The sequence below is a fragment of the Sminthopsis crassicaudata genome, chromosome 4 (assembly GCF_048593235.1).
Source record: "Sminthopsis crassicaudata isolate SCR6 chromosome 4, ASM4859323v1, whole genome shotgun sequence".
NCBI lineage: Eukaryota > Metazoa > Chordata > Mammalia > Dasyuromorphia > Dasyuridae > Sminthopsis > Sminthopsis crassicaudata.
Genome location: NC_133620.1, coordinates 24,834,875 through 24,851,660, shown reverse-complemented (window position 1 = coordinate 24,851,660; position 16,786 = coordinate 24,834,875). Strand labels below are relative to the sequence as shown.

General features: G+C 36.3%; 1 protein-coding gene across 1 annotated transcript in view; it reads right to left on the bottom strand.

Annotated features, from left to right (window-relative positions):
• Window positions 1–16,786, bottom strand: part of FAF1 (Fas associated factor 1) — a 379,742-nt gene that overhangs the window by 206,444 nt on the left and 156,512 nt on the right. The window contains exon 7 of the mRNA XM_074265977.1: window positions 4,199–4,304. Coding sequence (XP_074122078.1) covers window positions 4,199–4,304 — 106 coding nt within the window. The remainder of the gene's footprint in view (window positions 1–4,198; window positions 4,305–16,786) is intronic.

The window sequence follows — 16,786 nt, the reverse complement described above, 5'->3', positions numbered from 1 at the left end:
CTGCTGGGGGTTGCAGGCAATGAAACTTTTCAAGGATTCAGACCTCTCTGGCAATGACTTAGGGACCTTATTAGCAGAGATGACCAAAGAACATTTCCCAACTTACCGAGGGTCTCTTATCCTTGCCCCACTGGGGTGCCCACGGTTGGCCACGAGCAGAGGAAAACTGGGTTAGATTTTTGCCTGCTCCTGCGGCATTTGCAGTAGCAAGCCAGACGACTGGTCAGTTTCCAATGCGAATTTGGCTAGAATTTAGGGCTACTAATTATTCCTTTTCCCCACCTGTGTTTGGGGTTTGGGACTATGCAAATTACATTTTAACCCAACTCAGATGCACTTGATTGCAACCAGTAAAATCTAATAATCCAGTAAATAAAGAAAAATATATTCTTGATACTTCTCTTCACTACAGCAAATTCATTCAAATATATTGAGCTTATTTTTATTTTCCCACTAAGTTAAATGATTTAAAGAACTTCAGACAAGGCTCTGAAAGAATGAAAGAATCAGTCATTTTTACATGATCTGTTACTTTAGATAGTATTGACAAAGTGATCGAGATTTTTTTCTTGAGCCAGTCAAAACTTCTTTGTCCCCCCCCATTCTCTTTAGTATCCCCACCTTATTCCCTTGTTGAGAAGGAAACATAGGATTTTAAATGAACAAATAAATTAAATCAGAAGAATGTGTTTCCAATACAGTTTCAATAGCGAGGAGCCCACTTTGCCATCTTCTTGGATGAAACAGAATCCTAGAGCGGAGTTGCAATCTCTTAGGGATTTCCCAGACAATAGCTTTCTGCCGAGCACCAACTCTCCTTGCCCTGTGATCTAGAGCCAACTTACATGAACGTTTATGGTTGCAGAATCAAACCATTTTGGTGCCTCCATTTCTCTACTTCACTGTTTGTCCACAATTTGTCACACCTCGTAAAAACAGGTGATCGAACATGCCTTCATCCCTCAGTCATATTTCACTGGACAGAGATTCCTTTCAAAACCAGAAACACCTTCCAAAGTAATGTAAAGGCCTCCCATAATGGAGCATGCAGTGAATGCCATAATGAAACTGATGAGGTTTAACCAATACGTTAACAGGTTAGAAATCATTCACCAGTACCAGATTAAGATGAATGGAAGGAGATTTCTGGAACATGATGCAGAATAATTTGTGATTTAGGAAATCTAGCATCATTATGTCTCCAGGTCAATAAAATAAAACACATCCGTGGCTAGCAACATAATAAAAATAGCAGATGAGTTCCAAGGTTCTATTTGGTTTTCAAATCAATCTAGTGGGATTCAGTCTTGTGGCAGAAATGTCTGTGCTTCAGCTCTGACCCTACCAAGCTTGTGACTGTTGCTTCTAAGTAATAGAAGCTCATGGAAAACCATCAGTGATTCCCCAAGGAGATACCTCAAAATTGCTGGACAAGGCTAGAAGACCAGTAGGTGCTATAAACTGCAAAATTGTTTGTGGTATAAAAAGGATAAAAGGCATCTTTTTTTTCCTAGAATGGTGGAGGGTTTTTTTGTTTGTTTGTTTTTGTTTTTAAGGAAGGAGAAGCTTGGAAACAACACGGGCTTTTCCCTTTCTTAGCTGTGGCCAGCACATTCTAAAAAATAGTTTAAAACTCAATAGAAAAACTGAAGCCCCAGTAAAGATATCATTTTACGGAATAACGAAAGCTCTTTCTCCTTGCAAAACTGTTCCAGAAACCACTGATAAACCATACTTGGAAAACAATCCAGAAAAATATTTATGACTCTAAAGTCATTGCAGCCTAAAAATATATGTGACAATCCAAACACCAAGCCGTGGAGAGACAGTTGCATCCAACTGTGGCGAACAATGGTACATTTGTAGAATTTTAAATATTTCTTTTAATAATTAATGGAGTCATTTTGAATCCTTCTGCATAGGATATCAGGTGTGAGCAGATTGCATTAACACTGCTTAAACATTTCAACTTGTCAGTATGGCCAACTCGATTTCGGAAATATTTGCAGTATTTTCCCATCGAAACAGTAATAAAGGAAAAATAAATATATGCCACTACTTTATAATCACCGAACATTAATGAATATTTTATGTCTTTTTAAATCTCCCTGTTTAATTTAAAAGGGTGAAATTAAGTCTCCTTCCTGCAATATGCCAATTATCTGTAAATCAAACAATAACTTGGCCATTATGCTCCTTTTTGTTAATAGGAGAGAAGCTCATTTGAAAGCACTGAATGGCATTTGTAGACAATCTGAGGGAGAGTCCTTTCTGCCCCCTTGTGGGAAGAAGTTGCATCTCTGACAAATGACAGGTAAAATACCAAAGTAAATCATAAAACCATCCTAAGGCTCCCCAACTTTTACTAAGAGAGAAAAAGGAGAAATTTTTCCCAAGAAAGATTTTCCCCACAAGAAAAGGAACTCTTGTCTCAAGCAGGGCACAATGGGAAGAGGCTCAGATATAGGCTGGATTTCACAGCCAGGCTCTCCTTCTGCCTCTCCCTATGCTTCCCAAGTCCTTTTCTCTCTCTGTGAAATGAATGAGTTGGACCAGAAACCTCTAGGACCCTTTGAACCCCTAAGTCCTACGACCCTATGGGAACATCCAAAGAGAACGAAATAAACTTGAGTTCTTTATCACGTTCACTATTCACCACTTGGGCATTTGGATTTTTCAACTGAACAAACCTTAACTTATTTTCATCTTTGTGGGTGTGTGCCATGTGAAATGTTAACAGGATCTGAGAAGCAATGAACATAACCATATGCTTCAAAGACCCCATTATTCACAAGAGCTGCTCAAGCCTTTTCATATTAAATGGACTGCTCTTCAGAAAAGCCCCTCAAGGCCATCATAAGATTTGCCACTGCATTTATCTACTTTGGTTACTGAAACAGGATCTTCTAGATTATACTGAAATTTCATTTCCCTTGTTTAAAAAAAAAAATTTACTCTGACTACCTTCAGCACTTGAGGAACACCTAACTACAGCTCCCTTTTTCTGGTAGCTGCAATATAAGGAGGGCTTTGAACAAGAACATTCTCAAATGTCAAGAACAGAAAATATCCACCATATGGGTCAGAAGTGACACTGCTCATTTTTATAGCCCTCCTCACAATAGCAACAAGAAAAAAATCCATACATATGAAAAAACCTAGAAGGTAGCATTGTTAATAATGGATTAAAGTTATCAATAGTTAAAATTTACTTGCCCATATCATTTGTTAAAAATGCAGAAAAGCATTAGACAAATAAATTTCACAACAGCTTGATCTACTTCTACCCATTTCCCAGGTTGAAACCTGTCACCAGGAAGAAGTACAAAATGAAGTCGATGATATTCCAATTTTAGCTCCTTACATAAAATAGCCCCTTCAGTCTCGAGGGAAATCAGGCAATCCTTAGCTATAGCTTTGTTCTTAGTGTTCATCACTTGATATACCACCAGCAGTTCAGTGAACCCTGGCACAAATCAGTCCTCACAACCACCACTCTGGGCAGTTAGTTATTTGGTCTGGAAAATAACTAAGGTTAAAAGCCTGATATAGTTCCATAAAGTTTAATCCCCCAAAAAGCTGAGCAATGTGGTCTGTCACTTACAATCTGGAATCCTACGCTACATGTTGCACACTGACAAAATCATATGGCAGGTTCCTGGTTCTCAGCGTGGTGGGTTCGTGTGCACACCCGGGGTTACTGTTTCTCTTTAGGAAGGGAGGGTTTTATATCTAAGAGTGGCTCTGGTTGGCCATTTCTGATCTGGAAATGATGCCATGTCTACGAAGTATCAGCACCCTTTTCTCTGTTCCCTCAGTCTCAGTAACCCAAATCTAAGGAGGAAACATTCTCTAAAATATATCCTGAAAACAAATGACTTTTCTCCAACTTTTATAATAAATATTTCTACAAATTACTCACTATTAAATCATAAAATATATTACATTTAAATGACTTTCTTTTCTATACCATTAAATGGAGTATTTTAAGAATTACCAGGAGCTCCCATCTATCCTTCGAAGGTCGGGTCATTTAGTTTATCTACAGTAATCTTTGATGCTCCAGTTAATTAAAATTAAGAGCCCAATAATGAAACATAAAGAGAGCTTCCAGCCAGAAGAGAGAAGCCCTCTTTAACAGGGTCAACATGAGCTCTAATGAGCTCTTTCTCTTCCTTAGCTGTGAGACAGAACTCACCTCCTGGATGGTACTGCTTCCCGAGAAGTTCAAGCTGTACTCCCGCTGGACTTCTCGATGGGTGACAATCAGCATGAAGTTCTGATTTAATGACTCCTGCAGGGCACTGAAAGGGTTGAAAGAAAAACAAGGAAATCAGGGACAAGCGTGTTCTAGCTTGCTGAGCAGCAAGCTACAGAACCCTCAGGAGGACCCTAACCTCGACATCGACATGTCCAGGCACAATGTGAGCATCTTGGCAGCTCTGAAAGGCAAGAAGCCATGCTGAGGATGACCAAGGGGAGCTAACCTGTTAACTCCTTCTCTACCACAGTGAGCACAGTCAGTTAGCTAGAAATACTGTACCTACAAAATAAAATTTTAATGTAAAGAGCCATATGCTATCTTCTTTTTCATTAGCACCAGTATTTATCTTCCAGTGGCTCAGATGGGCAAGAACATCTGACATGACAAGTCCAACTTAAATTCAAAGACAATAGAAAGCACAACTCTAGGCCAATCTTTTGAGAAGTAGATGGCAGAAGAGAAATAAAATGTTGTGTCTGACCAATGCACAGCATAGGGTTAACAATAACAACGACAGCTTCCAATTATATTACACTCTTTTTACAATTTTTTTTACAAAATGTTTCCCTTACATGAATCTTAAGGAATATATCTAGCCCATTTTACAGATGAGGAAATAAGGTTCAGGAAAGTTATAAGATTTGCCCACGGTAATATAACCATTAAAAGAGTGATCTGAATCCAAAAGGGAAGTCCAAGGAGAATGCCATGAGAAATGAGAAGAAAGTGAGCTCCCTTTCATCGAAGAGAAAACATGGTATTGGAATATGGTAGGATGGTTTTAGGAAGGAGGCAGTCCCCGAGCTGGGTAAAGAAAGAAGAGATTTCAACACTGAAACCTAAATAACTTTTCAAATTCAGTGCCACACACTGTCAAAAATATTCTTCAACCTGGGATTCAACAATACAGAGAAATCTTGGTGCTATTACCTCACAAGGATGTCCTTTTTTCACTTTGTGAGAAAATGCCCAGCGTATATCTCCACATTTAAGGAATCCTTCCTTCCTTTGCTAATTTTTTAATTGCATTGTGTGCTTGGGAAGTAATATATTATAATGGAAACCTGAAAGAAGTTGGCATATTTGTATGTATGTATGGTTGGGGGAGGGAGTATTTAAATGCAAAATATTTAGGACTGGGACTGATACATCACATTTGATTTAGGTCATATGATTTAGGATTTGATGATTTCATGACAGGTCACATGATTTAGACCTAAATATGGCATTGTTTAAAATATACTCTTAAAATGTTTTATTTTATTTCTCTGTGCCTTCTTATTTTCCTCTGCTCACTTCACATAAACAACCAAACTTTCCTTTTGTAACAAATAAGTCAAGTAAAACAAATCAACACATTGGCTTTATCTGACAAAATATGACTTATTCTGCACTTCCCCCCCAAGAGGTAGGAGGGAGGGTATGCTTCAATATTAATTTCCTAAAGATGCAAATAGTCATTGCATTGATCAGAGTTCTAAGGAATTTCCATATTTTCTTTTCTATAACTGTGCTCAAGGTATTAATTGTTCTCCTGGTTGTGCCTACTTTATTTGGCATCCCTTCATTCGAGTATTCTCAAGTTTTTCTGAATTCTTTATATTTATTATTTCTTATGCCATAATAACATTCCCATGTCACAATTTTTCTGACATTCTCTACCTGACTGGTATTTATTTTTTTTATTTACTTACTATAACAGAATGCTGATGTAAACATTTCTGTATAGTTTTACATATTACATAATATTTTGCACCCTTCATTCTGTACTTGATCTCCTGACATATATGCTTAATAGCAGTGTCACTGGATCAACGTCATCAGCAGTGCATAGATTAATGGTTCGTAAAATGAAATGCCAGACTCAGCAAAATGATGACAGAGCAAAGACGGCAGATTAGAGGGAATCAGTATAACCCAGTTTTCCTCTATTATTCTAATACTTGAACCAAGATCAAGAAAGAGCACTAGAGAGAGTCATGAGTTATCCAAGGGAAACATACTGTAATTCTTCCCCCATTGTCAGAATAAGGAGATGGAGAATTCCTAGGTAAGAAAGAATCATGAAGAAATTTCTAATCTGGAAAATGAACTAGTGTCTGTAGTTATGTTCTAGGGCAAGAAAAGGTAGCAGATGTTGTAGAAGAGAAACTGACTCTGTTCCATGAACAAGAGGCAGTTGTATAGTATGAATTCCTAGAGAAGATCTATATTTAAGCAGCTATAATCCTGCTATTGCAAATCAAGACTCAAGTCATGACAGATGATAGACAGGCCTGAGGCCATGTACTGGACAAGGAGCAAGAGTTAAACTTGAGTAGTGTTAAGAGGCATGTAGGAAATCCTACATCAGGATTTCAAATTCCAGTCAGGTCTGTTAATTTAATTCAATCAAGCTGAGTTAAAAGGATAGGAAGCTCAAATTAGGTGGGGTCTGTGTCTGTATTCTTAACTAGAAGAAGCTAGTTAGCAGGGAATGAGGCTACCAAGGAGTTGAGAGTTCCAACCAGCAGCAAACTTACAGAGGTGCCATTGGTCAATAGTTTGCAAAATACAGAGAAAGGGAGCATTGATCAAACCTGCAATAATTCAGACTACTTTGGGGGCACTAAAGGTTTTCAGGGCCCTAAAATGAGATGTGATTGAGATCCTTGAAGAACATAATATCCAGAGACAACAATCACAGGAACAAAGAAAATAAAAAGCAGGACAAAGAAAGGCCTAGAAGTTTGCAAAGACTGATCTGTGCACAAAGTCCCAGGAAATAAGGTTGAACAAATAAGTAAACCAAAAAACACTATTTCTCACCATAAAAGCTATTATGATGCCAGGGTGTCAAAGACAAACCTTCTGGCAAACAAAACAAAAACAAACTTGAAAATATCTCTAAGCAAAGCCTCAAATAAAAATTTATCCAATACACAAGCTAAACTAAAACTCCTGGGAAAAAGCAAGGCTTAAGTTAAAAAAAAAAAAAAATCTTAAAATTAATTAATGAAAGTGCTAGACAAAAGAATTGGAAAAGGAATTAACAGCTTACTACAAAAGGTACAAACCCTCACCTAAATAACAGACTCCTTGAAAATCAGAAAGGATGAAACAGACATTAATGACTCCATAGACAACAAGAATTATTAAAACAAAGTCAAATGAAGAGGGAAAAATGGAAAACAAACAACTAACTAAGAAATCTGGAAGAGGTATGAGAAAGTGGTAAGACCTTAAAGCTATTCCTGAGAACCTGACCATGGGAGTGGAGCAAACAAAGCTGTCCAACAGCAGTAATTCAATACCCATTCCTTGGGTCAATAAACTGTAGAAGTCCACGATGGGAACTACCCCACCCCTACCATTCCTCAATTGTACCTCTAAATATTGGCAGATCAACCTCATCTTGGTTTCTATTTCCCCTCAAGTTATCTTCCTGATACTGACTCTTTGCTAGATTCCCTTGGAACTTTAGCCCTCTTCAACTGGGGTCACAATTATCTCCTTGACTCTGACTGCTAGATTCCCCTGGAATTAGCCCTCAGTCAAGCACCAGCACAATTTCTTCTTGCTTCTGCCTCTTTGCTAAACTCCTTTGGAATAAAATTTTGCCCTTAAGAAGCCGGAGTGTGCAAATTCTTTCGCCAAACCCATTGACCAAGAGGGGGGCCTCTTGTGGGACAAAGACCACTGGCTCAAATAAATCAAGGAGATTCTCAGGTAGAAGCAGAAAGGAATTTTATTACAATCTCCTGAGAAAGATGTCTTCCTCCCAACAAGCAGTCAGACAAGGAGAGGCAAGTTACATTAAACAGATAATCACCAATGATCATCTAGGGAACCTTTGCCCTGATTAGTCAGGACAAATGACCTCACAGTCTAAATCATAAATGAGGAAAAACATCTAACCAAATCACATCTTTCTGATTATTAATTTATCTCATATGGGAATTTTAATGCCAAGGTGGCCTTAACTTAGTCTCAAAAAGAAAAGGGCTGTATGGTCCTATTCCTTGTAAACCATATGATCTCTGGGAAACTTGGACCTGGAGTATAGCTGAACCTTCACTCAATTTTTTAGATATTTCCATCTTGTGAGATAGCTTTCACAGTTCACTTTATTCAACCCTAATCTTATTGGGGTGTCTTTTAAGATCAGTGGACTTCCCATAGCTAAAAAATGGGAACAGGCTTCATATTACATAGTTAAAAGAAAACTATCCAGATCTCTAAGACAGAGAGCAAAAAATGAAAAAAGAATGAATCCATTGGTCACCTTCAGAAAAAAACTCAAAATATAAACTCTCAGGAATGCCATTGATAAAATACACAATTTCCATGCCAGAGAAAATAGCCAAAAAGGAAGAGTTCAAGTAATAATCAGAATAACCAGAATCACTAAAAGTTTAGTAGTTATGATTATAAAGGAGGCCAATTCTTGGAACACAACATTACAAAAGCCAAGAGATAAGGGCTTACGATAAAAAGTAAGTCATCCAACAAAACTAAGAATAATCAAAGAAGAAATACAAAAAGTTAAATATGAACATGCAATCAGAAGAAACCAAATAAGGACGACAGGCTTACATTCTAAGAGAAAATTATACAAATGTCCTTTCAGAAGCCTATTGACCGGGGCAGTTAAATAATATAGAGGGTCTGAGAGTGGTTTTATTATGATCTGCAGATCTTAACCAAGGAAATGGAAATAAAAAAGAATATACTAGGGAAAAAATAAAACAAAGATGGATAAAAGAATATTATAATAAACTGAAGAACATATAATCAGGGAAATAGAATATACAGAAATAGAAGATTAAAAAAACAAGCACAAGGAATGACAAAGTTGGCAATATTTGAACCTTATTTTCATTGAAACTGGTCAAAGGAGAGTACATGTACAAATGTACTGAGATGTAATGTAATGAGATTCAGTGAGACAGACTATGATAATGTACCCTTTTGAGAACTAGACAAATTAACCAAAAAATAGACAATGATGAAGTTAAACTGAAGAAAAAATTTAAATGGCTTGATATCAAAGACCTCTGGTGATTACAAAATGAGAACTATATATGTAACTCAATAGTACATAGTTTCTTTACCAAAAATGACTCTGTATTTAGACATAAGAAAGTCAAAAGTCAGAAAAAAATATTAAATATCTTTAACTGACCACAATGCAATAAACTTTATATTCATTAAGAAGCTTTTGAAGAAAGGATGAACATTAAAGATAAACTAACTTAGTCATAAAGAACTGCAGTTCATAGAAACAATAATTTCATTACTAATGAAGCAACATACCAAAAGACTCAAAACAATTCTTTGTGAAAATTTTATTTTGCTAAGCATTTTTCCCAATAAAAGAGAGAAAGAATAGATTAATGAAATGGGCATGCAACAACAACAACAACAAAAAAAAAAAAAAAAAAAAAAGAACAACAACAAATCAGAGCAAACAGACAAAATTTAAAGAAAAAAATATTTTTTAAAAGATAGAACCTTCTCTAATTTGAGAAAAACAAAGAAGGAAACTTGGAAATATCCTGGAAATATATGGATCACACTATACAAAAATTTTTTACAGAAATAAAAGCCTTTTCTATGTAGCCTTCTAAGAGAGGGAAGGAGAGAAGAAAGGAGAAAAGAAGGGGGATTAAGTCAGTCAATAAACATTTATTTTATCTATTTTGTGCCAAGGTCTGCTAAGTATTGAAATCAGCACAGGCAACGAGAGAAAAAAAAAAAGCCAAAAACTATTGATTTTTGATAATAGTATCTATGATGGTAAACTTAAAGAATCCAAGTTAACTACAAAATAAGTTTCAATAAAGTAGCAGCACACAAAGTAAATCCATATAAATCACCAATTCTGTATATTACCAATAAAACACAGCAGGAAGAAATAGAAAGAGACAATAGGAAGCAAAATTCAATTTAAATAAATCAAAAAATATGTAAAATATTTGGGAATCTTCCTGCTAAGACACATCCTGAAAATAAATAGTTCATACTGTACAAAAACTTTTTATAGAAATAAAAGCCTTTTCCACACAATCTTCTAAAACTCTAAATTGCACTGTAGGTGTCAGCCTACATTAGAAGAAAGAGTTTTCTCAACTCCAGAGTTCCATGTGCCAACAACATCATATAACCAATTCCTACCCCTAGTTCTTAATTGTCCACCTTGCTGTTCCTCACAAAGGCCATTCCATTTTCTGTTCTCAGGCCTAGAATGCAGTCCCTCTTCTCAGTCCCTTAGAATACCTTGTATCACACAAATTTCTGCTCAAACATCTTTTCTCACCTTCTCCTGCCTCCCCCCTCCACTACTACTACTCTTCTTCACTTCCCTGTAATTGTTTTATATATTTTGAATATACTTATGTAACAAAACTACTTCGATTAGACACTGAGATATACATGTTACTTCTCATCCCTGCTCCCTTCTCCAATGTAATTCCTTTAGTGTATAAGAGTTGTTTCATTTTTGTCTTTGTATCCTGATACTCTGAGCACAGTACCTGGGACTGAGTAGGTTCCTGATAGATTTTTGTTGATTTAAGCTGCCAATTATTTTGATTAATTCTTTCATTGAATTGCTAGAATTTAAATAACCATCATATCATCTATAAACAAAGATAATTTTGCCTATTTGCCTTATTTATTCCCCCAATTTCTTTTTCTTGTTTTACTGCTCTATCGTGCATTTCTACAACTGTATCTAGTAACAACAGTAATAATGGAGATTTTTCTTTACTTGGTATCTTGAACAAAAGGATTTTAGTGTTCCTTTAAACCGAAATAACAGTGGCTCTTGTATTTAAATAAATTCTGTTCATCATATTAAAAAGAAAGCATAGTCTAGCAGGAAGGGGTTTTAGAGTCAGAGGTCTTGGGCTCAAAACCTGCCTCTATCACTTTCTACTGGTAAACTTCTCTAGATTCTCTTAGAATGGTGTGTATGTGTGTGTAAGAGCGAGATAGAAAGAGACAGTGCAAGTGCATTCTCCTGTATTAGAACTAACTGGTATGTAAAAATATTTATGATATTATGATTCTAGTAAAGGTTTATTTATTCCTAGGGTTTTAATTTTTTAAAAATAAATGATGCTGTATTTTCCCAAAGCTTTTGTTTTTCCTGCATCTATTGATATAATCAATGTAACTATTGTAATTTTAAAAATTGTTATTAATATGAATAATAATAATAAATTGTTTTAAGATTTTCTAGTTATGAACTATATCCTTACCTTCCATCTGGTAATAGTGAATAATGTCCTTAATATATTGCTATAAATACTTTGTAAAAATTTTTACATTCATGCTCATTAGTGATAATGTCCATAGTCTTCTTTCTCCATCTGATTTACCTACCTTGGGTCTCACTAGCCCATTCAAATAACTATAGAATGTCTGAGCCAGGATTCAAACTCACTCTTTTGTATTTCCTCATTAACTTTTACTGGTATTTTCTCTTTCTTATCCTACCATAGTACTGCATGTGTCCTTTCTCTTCCCCCCCTCCTCCAATGAAGAAGGAAATGCCTCATTCTTAACAGGTCAAATCTTTACATAAAAGTGACAGATAAGTCAACCTATAAATGGATAAGCTTAGGAAATGCAAGTAATCAATCAAAAGGCATTGAAGTGCTAGGTATAATCCTATGTATATCTGAGTGGCTCCTATCAGGTTTCTACTTGACTAAAAGACTAGGAAAATACCAAAATAAAGCATAAAGTATTAGCCACAGTGATTAGTCTAGCAAGATAGCTTTGAGTTCATAAGGATCCCAGAATATGTAAATAAGTAGCCTTAGAAGCCTTTGAGGTCATACCTCAAAGTATGGGGTAACTTCTGGGAGGGAAAAGGAAAAGATGGGATTATGGATATAGGTAAAGGTCTTGGTCTTCAGAGAGGGGCCATCTCTTCCTCAGGTACTAAAGTAAAGACAGAAAGGCTGGGTTAAAATGTAAAGGATTTTTGAGGTGTTTGATAATGTAGAAAGATGATGACTCTTATGATGGATGATCTTGACTGTCTCAAAAAAGGCAGCAAAGATATCTGCTGTAGAGAAATGGATCTTGGCTTGAAGAGAAAGAAGAAGCTTTGGAATACTAAGCAGCTAAGAAAGGTAGTAAAGAAAGTCCATTAAAGAAGGATAAAAGGAAATCTTTATGATTGTTCAGCACTAGAAATAAAAGTTTAATTTAGACAATAGTTGCTGCATTTAGTTGTCTAGTAAGAGGACATAATACCAACCCAAATAGCCAGATGAAATGAGGTGTGAACAGAAAATGTCATTACTGGTCAAGGATCCATGAGAAACACCATAGGTATATAAGAAGTGAAATTTGTTAATCAGCATTTTCTTTTACTTTTCCAAAATTTATTTTATTTTCAATTTAGAAAACAAAAGCCTTTCCATATCATAGCACAATTGGGGGGGGGGGGAGAAAGGTGATTGTACATGAAACTACAAATCTATCATGTATATTACTTGTTATTTGTTCCAAAATATACAACAAAGTTATCATGCAATTTTTTTTCATTCAAATGTATGTGGATATGTGTGTGTGTGTGTGTGTGTGTGTATGTATTATATATATATATATGTAAATTAATTCTATACATATTTTTATTTATCAATTCTTTCTCTAGAAGCACATAATGTCTCTATTTTTTAAATTTGTATATTTATAGTAGTCAAATGACTTAGTAGCTTCTTTAAGGTCATTATATACATTATATACATAATACACACATATACACACTCACATATATGTATATATAAAGCTTTTTATTTTCAAAACACATGCATAGTTTTCAACATTCACCCTTGCAAAACCTTGTGCTAAAAATTTTTTCCTCCCTTTCCTAGATGGCAAGTAATCCAATATATGTTAAACATGTGCAGTTCTTCTATACGTATTTCCATAATCATCATGCTGCACAGGAAAAATCACTTAAGCAACATTCTGAAACAGTCACTTGGCACATGCCATACCTGAGCCCTGGGAGCCTGGTGATTTGTGCAGGTATTTATACTGATGTCCTCCTCTGATACTTTGTAATGTCACAGAGGTTGCTTCAAAGAGTCTGGGGACAGACTGTAGAGATGTCTAATAAGGACTGGACTAGGTCAACAAAAAGCCCTTCATCACTAAACTGGCCATGTGAAGGCCAGCTCCGCAGCACACTGGATGAAGGTTTTGATTCTGAATTCAAATCTGGTCTCAGACACTTTGTACCTGTGAGTTCTGGGGCAAGCCACTTAAACCTCAATCTGCTTCCGTTTCCTCAGCTGTAATATTGGGGCAATAACAGTACTTCCTTCCCAGGTGAGGATTAAATGAGACCACACTGATAAAGTGTTTAGTGGCCTGAAACACAGGAGGTACTGAGAAAATGCTTGCTTTCTGCTCTCTTTCTTGCACTATCTTTCTCAGCATGCATGAATCCCATCCACTACCCTATGGAAAATCCATCAAACAGGTGAAATAAAGACTCATAAGTGAAATCATTGTTTCTTAATGGTTAGCAGGAGAAAAATTAGAGAACATGGAAGAAAATTGTCAAGAAATATTTAGCACATGCCAAAGACAAAGTTTAATGAAAATGTGATTATGGATGAAAATAATTCTCCTCTCTATCCCCAACCCCCAAGTGAAGTAAATCCCTCTACTTGATCTTGCTATCCATTAATTACTAAGCATGCGGCAACAATGGTACACTGCAAAGAATCTTGGATTTGAATGCATCTTCACTTAACTGTATTATATTAGCTGTATCATAACTGTATTGTATTAACTGTATCATATTTCCTTTATGACCTTGAGCAAGTATTTTAACCTGTTTTCCTTCCTTCTGCCTGTAAAAGGAAGGAGCTTACCTAAATGCCAAGTCTCTTTTAGCCATACCCCTTATCATGAAGATGTCAAACATCTTTAGAATATTTATTCTAAATTTTTAATTTTATTTAAATTTATAATAAGCCATTCCACTTCAGAATAGCAGGTTCCACAAAACTATTTGCACTTCAGCAAATCACCTTTCCTTCTACTTCCTTGACCAAGCATCTCAATTTGAAAACTTTAAAGTGACAGGGCTATGAACCCATTTTCCAGACATTAAGTGTCTATAAACAATCCAATGATGACAGAACTCAACAGTAGAGATGAGAGGTAAATCCTTGGCAGATGGCCTCGCCACTCCCTTTATTTGACTTTGGACCAGAAGGTTCTCTTTCTAATCATTATTAAGGTTAGAAGATATGCTCCAAATTAATTTTTAGCATTTTAGCAAGAACATGGCAGGTGATTGGCAAACATCTAATTTCTAATGACTATCAATTAATTTCAATTCATTAGCTATTTAAGCTTCAGCTGTTTAAAATTTTTTTACCTTTCAGATTTCTGCCTAATACTCACTAGGTACTCAATAAGTATTCACTGATAAAAGAAAAGGAAAATTTAAATTTCATGAAGTGATGAACACTTATGGCCAAAATAAAAGCTAATTCCTCAGGGGGCAGCTAGGTGGCGCAGTGAATAGTGCACCAGCCTTGAATTCAGGAGGACCTGAGTTCAAATCTAATCTCAGGACACTTTACACTTCCTGGCTGTGTGACCCTGGGCAAGTCACTTAACCCCAGCCTCAGAAAATAAATTAATTAATGAATAAATAAATGAATGAACAAAAAATAAATAAATAAAAGCTGATTCCTCTACCAAATATATCAGCTCTCTAATTTTAAAGACAAGTTGCCCGTCTTCTCCTGCCAAGTTTCATCCTTGGACCATTCCCACCATTGACTGAATTTGCTCACAAGAAAATCATGGAACCAGGGAAACTGAACATCCAAAAAGTTTAAGTCTGCTTTTGTTGCCCCACTCTACTCTAGTGCCTCCCCATGACCTGCAGAAACAAATATGAAATCCTCTACTGGCCATTTCAAGCCCCTTGTAATCTGCCTCTCCTCCCCATCTGTAGAGTTCTCACACCTCACTACTGTCCCCATATTTCTCAATCCATATCACCAATGGCCTTCCAGGTATTTTCTCTGGCTGTTCCCTATCCCTGGACTCTCTCCCTCCTTATTTCAGCCTTTTAGCTTGCTTCAAGTCCCCACTAAAGCCCTTACCTTGTACAAGAAATTTCTCCTCCTTAACTTCCTCACCCTACCTCTGCTGACTTCCTCCAGTCCATGACATGCATAAGTTGCTCACTTCCAGTTTGTTGCATCAGACTGTAAACTCCTTGACAGCTGGACCTGGGATTTGGTCTGGGCCTTTTTCTGTGCTCCCAAGTTGTAGCACAGTGCCCACTACATATCAGGAGCTACCAAAAGTACCTGCTGACTTGACTTGATTTAGGTAAAATTCTGACTGTCAGCTAGAAGATATATACTGAAGACCCTGCTCTGATACTTATCAGACAGGTAACCTTGGCAAAGTGCCCTCACCTTGGGCCAAATTTCCCACCTGTAAATTGATGGCGACAATCCTTGTGGCCCAAGAGCCACAATACAGGAAAGTTCTTTGTAAAACGTAAAATAAACACATATATTGTATTTAACATAGACTTTAATATATTTAACATATATTGGTCAACCTGCCATCTGGGGGAAGGGTTGGGGAGGAGGGGAAAAGTTGGAACAAAAGGTTTTTTGCAATTGTCAATGCTGAAAAATTACCCATGCATATCTGGTAAATAAAAAGCTGTAATAATTTTTAAAAAGAGAGAGAGAGAGAGAGAGAGAGAGAGAGAGAGAGAGAGAGAGAGACAGAGAGAGAGACAGAGAGAGAGAGAGAGTACAAAAAAAAAAAAAGTAAAATACACTTAGAGATAGGAGGTCTTCGTGAAAGACAGTATAGCACAGTGGCCTGAGTGCAGGTGATGTGGTCCAGAATCTTGGCTTGATTAAGATTATGTGAATTTGGTCAAATTAATTCTTTTTTTTGGAGATTCTTTTTTTTTTTTTTTTTCCATCTGCAAAATGAGAAGCACAATTCTTGAACTAGCAACTTAACAGGACTATTGTGAAGAGATACTTCATAATCCTGAAGGATTATGAGTAGCTGAGGTCTTTTGGACTCAAAAATCTGGTTTGGTGGAAAGAAGGCTGGATTCAGAAGACCTGGGTTCAAACACCAACTGTACTGTTTAGCTTGTGGGTCACCTTGGATACATCACTTGACTTTTCTAGACCTCAGCAGTCTCTTTTATAAACTGGGTAGTTTGAAATGAATGGATCAAAGTTTTCAATCAATACTAAGTTCTACTTCTGTGATTCCTCCCCAACACACTATTTTGGTAACTAGAAGGATGATAGGTTTGAGCAACAAAAAAATGACAAAAACAAATCTTTTTAGTACAAATAGGACCTGGGGAAATTTTAAAGTTATTATTTAATTTTCTTGAGTGTCTGTTGACACATTTAAGATTTTTTGCCAAGAAATCATATATCTTCGTTCCAGTCATTTGTGGTGGAGATGGGGAAAGTATTAACACCAATATCAGTATCTTAA